The 6,173-nt window shown below is 47.4% G+C and overlaps 1 protein-coding gene across 1 annotated transcript; it reads left to right on the top strand.

Moving 5' to 3' along the window:
* Positions 1–658: 658 nt before the first annotated feature.
* On the top strand, positions 659–3,345 carry LOC139171881 (uncharacterized). The gene is made up of 2 exons (XM_070760367.1): positions 659–1,117; positions 1,978–3,345. Exon 2 carries the CDS (start codon positions 2,038–2,040, stop codon positions 3,325–3,327), a length of 1,290 nt encoding a protein of 429 aa, XP_070616468.1. The 5' UTR covers positions 659–1,117; positions 1,978–2,037; the 3' UTR covers positions 3,328–3,345.
* The last annotated feature ends 2,828 nt before the right edge of the window (positions 3,346–6,173 follow it).

The following is a 6,173-nucleotide window of genomic DNA, read 5'->3' as shown; positions in this document are numbered from 1 at the left end:
GCAGTTGTTAAACTACTACAGTGTTTCTCAAATAATGGGGTGGGCGCCCCTGGGGGGGTGTGGAGTGATGCGTGGGGGGGGTGACCCGGGGACGTGCTTTTTTTGCTGCAGGATGTGGGATTTTTTTCAACCGAATAATAGCACTCAGCATAGAGCAGGAGATATGAAGAGCATACAACAAACCCTTAAGAGACACCATGGAAGAATATTTTCACAGGGATGAAAAGAAAGGAATCACTTTTCAATGTCATAACGTTGTAAGTCAAGGACTAGGTGCAAGGCTAGGCAAAGTTGGCTCTTCTATGATTTGTGGACTTCAACTCCCAGAATTCCTGAGCCAATCATGCTAGCTCAGGAATTCTGGGAGTTGAAGTCCACAAGTCATAGAAGAGCCAACTTTGCCTACCCCTGACTAGATGCAATAATAGCCATCATCCAATGCGGGACACTTCTAGAAGGCCTGACAGAGCCAGCCAATCTCCTCCCAACCTGCCTTGGAACCCGGATCCCTCAAAGAAGAACTCCCGTTTCCTTTCCCCCCTTAAGTTTCGCTTTCGTTTTGCCAGCCCCGCCCACTTCCCGCCTCCTCGTGAGCCCGGAATGAAAAAACGACGCGCGCTCTCCTTGAGCGACAGCAAGGGCAGCCAATGAGTCGGCGGGCCGAGCAGCGGCCGGGCCAACGGCAAACCTCGGAAGAGCCCAACGTGGGCGGCTCCGCTTCCGCGTCCCGCGAGTGGGACTTCCCCGGCGCGCTTCGTCCCTTGCAGGCTGGTTCCCCCCGGAGGGTCCAGGATGAGGAGCTGCCCGTCTCTGGCCGCCCCGCGCGAAGTTTTGCAGGACTTCCTGGCTTTCTACCGGGCCAACTGGGCGGAGGGCGAACTTCGCCTTTGCGACGAAGCGCCGCTCAAGGGCCGCGCCGGGTTCCTGCGGGGGGCCCAGCCAGGCAGGTGGGACGTGGGCGCCCTCGCCCAAAGCTGCTGGAGGAGGCGCGGCCCCCACCCCCCGCGGGAACCGGGCGCCCTCCTCCGCCAGCTGAGTGGGGCCCTCGGCTACCTGGAGCTGCTCTGCGTCAACGGTTTGCCTCGCGCCCTGGAGGAAGGAGATCAAGTCGCTGAAGGTTGCTTGGGGGGGGGCGGAGGGAGAGGGAGGGGGAGCAGAGGGAGTGGATGGGGGAGGGAGCAGAGAGGGGGAGGGAGGGGGAGAAAGGGGGAGTGGATGGGGAGGGGGATGAGAGGGAGGGGGAAAGGAGAAAGTGGAGGGAGGGGGAGCAGAGGGGATGGGGAGGGAGTGGGCAAGGAGTGGGAGTTGAGAGGGTGGGAAGGGAGGGGAGCAGAGGGGGAGGGGGAGGGGAGGGATGGAGCTGGGAAGTTAGGGAGAGCCGAGGGAAGCGGGAGGAAGGTAGGTCCCTTGCGGGTTTGGCCATTTTGCATCTTTGATGGATCTCAAAGTGGGGGGCTTTGCTCCAAGAACCTGAAGTAGAGGAGCTTAAAAACAAAAATCCTTACATCTTGCATCCTTACCTAACCTCAATAGGACCTAGGGTCCCCAACTTTGCCAACTATGAAGGCTTGTGGACTTCAACTCCCAGAATTCCTCAGCCAGCAAGCTTGTTGGCTGAGGAATTCTGGGAGTTGAAGTCCACAAGTCTTCAAAGTTGCCAAGGTTGGAGACCCCTGGCATGGGAGATAGGCTGGGTTGAGAAAGAGACCTGCTCTTCACCGGCGTGGTGAAGCAGCCGGTTCTCCCCAGCCTTAGTTCAGCCCTTTATTCAAGGTTCGAGCTGCTTTAATTAGAATAGAATAGGACTTGCATTGCATTCTATATTGGTCAAGTGTGATTGCCCACTGTTGCTTGAAGTCCAAATTCTTCTGTTGATTGTATCCACAGGGAAGATCTTCAACCCAGGATTTCACAGAACATTAATAATTTCGCCATGCTGGTGTCTCCTAATGTTATTTTTATGCCATTCTCTTTTAGACTTTTACAGGAAACTTTGTCTACTACGTGAAGTCCATCCTCCCAGAAAGCCTCGTACAAATGCTGCTGTCTGAAATCGGCTACGATGCCACCTCTGCTACCGAATATTCCCTGGTCCGAAAACTAAATGAGGAAGAAGCGGGGAACGTTGCGTTTGAAATATTCCTGGCCAGAATTGAATGTGAACACCTTCTTGAAGTTGCAGGGGACATGAAAGACAGCGACCTCACTGAGGTTTTACAGAAGAGGGCCCAGGAACATTGCCTTCCTTGCGTTGGCTCCACTAAAAAACAGGAACACCCACAAACGAGAGAGGACGTGGCCTTTGGAGAAAGCAACGGGACGTCAACTCCTGCAGTGGCCTACTTGAGTCCTAGCCAGAGTGTCTTCAAAGAGCGGGACCAGATTGAGCATGGCAAGAGCTTTGGTCTCCGATGCATTACAACAGAGACTCAACCAGCTGCTTCCAAACAGACTCTGGGGCTGGACAAAACCCAAAACCAGACAGAGGCAACCTCGCCGAACTCCTGCATCAGAAGCACGGACAGCGAGGACTTTCTGATTAAATACAGTGACATCGTCATTGGACAAAAGCCTCTCCACTTCTCTACCTCTTCTTCTTCTTCTAGAGCAACCAATGAGACGACCTGGCTTACGGAAACAACGCTGGGCCTACCAGCCGGTGGGGGAGAGACCCTCCCTCGCCTGCCTTCTGATGAAAGCGGCCCTCGAGCCCTAGCTATCCTCAACGATTCTACCTTGGTAAGCAAAACTCCTTACGATTACCAGACTCGACCGGCGATGAATGAGTCAGTAATCAGTGATGCTAGGAAGCGCCTGACCATTCCCGGGTCAGATACACTGGACGAACCCAAAGAACTCAAAGGCAGCCTGGCGCAGCAGTCATCTAACCCCTCCGATGCCTTGATGGGAGACAAGCTGAAGAACAAGGAAGACTACGCAGAGAAGTTGATGTATCCCGTGGAAGAAACGGCGCGGTCTTCAAGGAGCCAAAGAGTTCCCGAAGAACTTTATCATCCCGAGATGAACTCTGCAAACTTCTCCTGTGGAGACAATGACAACGTGGACCTCTACTCGTCAGATCACTTCAACCATATCCCCGGGTGCAGATACCCCATGCCTGGTCCAAATTACAACAGGCATCTAGATGTCCCAGCTTTAACCTGTCCCATTCCCACCGAGGACCAGTACTGTGGTGACATTCCAACAGGTATTCGGCATAGGCGAGAAAGATGTCCTCTTCACTCTTCTTTGGCAGACTTCGATGCTCAGGAGGCACGTGTAAAAGAACCAAGCCTAGACGGCTATGTTATTAAGAAAGATAATTAAAAAGTACCACGTTTTCCAGAATATAAGACGCACCGAATATAAGACGCACATACTTTAGTTTGGGGGAAGGAAAATAGGGAAAAGAATCTGCTTATCGGGTATTCATCTGGCTAATGTCCTTAGTCTGGTCAGCTTCAGCACATTATTTTATCCCCTGGTTAAGGGCTTAAAAAAATTATTCTGACAACATTGTTAGCACCTGGTTAGGGCTGGAAAGAAACATTTGGAGCAAATAGAGAATGAAAAAAGAAATCAAAGACAGGGTTTGGAAAACATTCTTCGCATAAAGTAACAATGAAAGAGCTTACAGTAAGAGCTGGGAACATCATTAGCACCTGGTTAGGACTGGAAAGAAACTTACTCAGAGCAAGTTAGAGTAATGGGGGAAAAAAACCTGCAAAGACTTAGGGCTTGGAAAACATTCTTTGCAGAGAGAAACAATGAAAGTGCCTGCAAGGTAAGAGCTGGGAAGATCGTTAGCAGCTAGTTGGGGCTTGGGGGAATACATTCAGAGTATAAAACGCACCCAAATTATCAGCCTCTTTTAGGGAGGAACAGGGTGCGTCTTATACACCGAAAATACGGTGGGCCTCTAAGAGCTCTGGGACCAGCAAGTCAGGATTTACCGAGTTGCAGCAAACTTGGTTATACAGTTTCTAAGAGCATTGGGGCGTCTACATGCAAGTGGTAAAATCTTGCAAGAGAGAATATGCACCAAAGATAAATATTGCAAGAGGGCATATGCACCAAAGAGAAATTCCTTAAATTCCTTAAACATGGCCAATAAAGAATTCTATTCTATCATGGGATGTTTCATAGGATTTCAAATGTTCTCAGCTAAGACCTGGAGAGGTTTAGCATCATCTTACTGTGAGATCGCTGAAAGGACATTATATTTTTAAGGGCGGGAGGGAAAAATCACCATTCCTTCAATTTCCAGGGAAGGAATTTTCATCCACTTATGCAGCTCCAATGTCTCCTCTGAATTTCTCTCTCTGCTCATGGCTTAAAGATTGGCAGGCGTGCTAGAGATGGATACACTGCTAGTACTCCTTTCTTCCTCTTATTGCAGTCCCTAAGTGCCTGAGAGTTGTCCAAGATAAAGAACTAGGACCAAGTGTTCTGCCGGCGTGTTTCAACCACCAGTAATTACAGGGTAATTAGTCCAGGAAGACACACACCACACGATAAAAGGAAAACCCAAAAGTTTTTATAAATAGAAAAACAAACAGCTCCCTTTTTAAATGTCAAAGGGATTTTCTGGTACACACAAGGCACAGGTTAAATGCAATCCAATTGCTCACCCAATAACTGGGAAATTGAGTCCAATTCTACAGTCCAGAGAGTCCACACACAATCTTGAACAGCACAAAAACCATGATCTTGATGAAACAATGAATCAGATAAACTGCCATGAGGCTAAAACACCAGGCTGCACTTTTATCTGTAGCACTAATTGCAGCAGCCCCACCCAACCACAGGTGGCCTCATTTTCTCTTATAATAATCCTTCAGTTGTTGTCTCCTGTGCATCACTCTACACATGCGTCATTAATTCTTGTTCAGAATCCAAGGATGATACAGATGATTGATCTCCTGGGCTGTCTTCCAAACTCCCCTCTTCCCTGTCACTCACGGTTCCTTGGTCAGAGGAGGAGGCTTCGTCGGCAGATTCTATCAGGAGCAAAACAGGCCTGCGGCATGTGGATGTTTCCCCCACATCCACCTGCACATTGCTTGGGGCAGGAGCTGGGGCAGAGCTAACCACAACACCAAGAAACTACAAATCAGGAATGCTTTGCGGAAGTTTCTCTTGAGCATTTTTTCTTCTTCCCACCCAGTTCAGATTTAATTAAAGAAGTGAACTTTAAAACACAAGGTTCCAGGTAGTCCTCGTTTAGCAACGAGAATTGGAACCAGCAACTTGGTTATTAAGCAGTCGTCCAAAGACACCACCATTCCTTATTATCTTACTTCAGCTTTCCTTTGCTTTACAGGCCTTTGGAGTCCATAAATATGTTAACGTTTTCACCTCTATGAATGGTGCCTTAGGCAGTCACTAAACAAAAACTACCTCTAAGAAACTGTTATTGAATTATCTGGATCCTGATGTCAGTTCATAAATAGGCTGTTTCATGAATACATGAATCATGTTAAATGTTTAATACAATTGCTGTTAATGGAGGAAATATATCCAGAAACAGAATATCAAATAGTTTGCATAGCTCCCAAGTTTGCTCAATTGGTTTATTTGTTATCTCTTCCTGTTAAGATTCTCTGCAATATAGCATAGGTTGATCAGACAAGATGAAAGATAATGTAAGTTGCTTCTATACTGAGATATAACCAAAAATAACTCGTTAGAAAATAATTCAAGAATGCTGGTATGACTTGTTTTTTTTAAAAAAAGAAAAGGCATATTGAATTCAGCAGGAAATTTGAGAAGGGAAGCATTTAAATTAACAAAAATAAGGGGAAAATAATTTCTTTTGAATCACCCACGCCAAAGGCATTTGGACCCCAAATATGTTGGCCGATGCTAAACTTTCTTATATGTCCTTTTGGTTTCTTCTCTCATTTGTTTGGCTTCTTCAGGGTTTGCGGATGAAGATTTTGTAAAATCCACCGTTAGACAACTGGAACAAGTCTGTCCAAAAATGTATTGTAATAATGAACCAGCAGCCAATATATACTGCTCATAAAAATAAAGGGAACCCTCAAAGAAGACATCATAGATCTGGAATGAATGGAATATTCTCATTGAATACTGCACTTTGTTCTGTACAAAGTTGAATGTGTACAACAGCATGTGAAATTGATTGTCAACCAGCGTTGCTTCCTAAGTGG

The sequence above is a fragment of the Erythrolamprus reginae genome, chromosome 9 (genome assembly GCF_031021105.1).
Source record: "Erythrolamprus reginae isolate rEryReg1 chromosome 9, rEryReg1.hap1, whole genome shotgun sequence".
In the NCBI taxonomy this organism is placed as follows: Eukaryota; Metazoa; Chordata; class Lepidosauria; order Squamata; family Dipsadidae; genus Erythrolamprus; species Erythrolamprus reginae.
The sequence above is the reverse complement of the archived record's forward strand: the minus strand, read 5'-3'. Positions and strand labels throughout refer to the sequence as shown.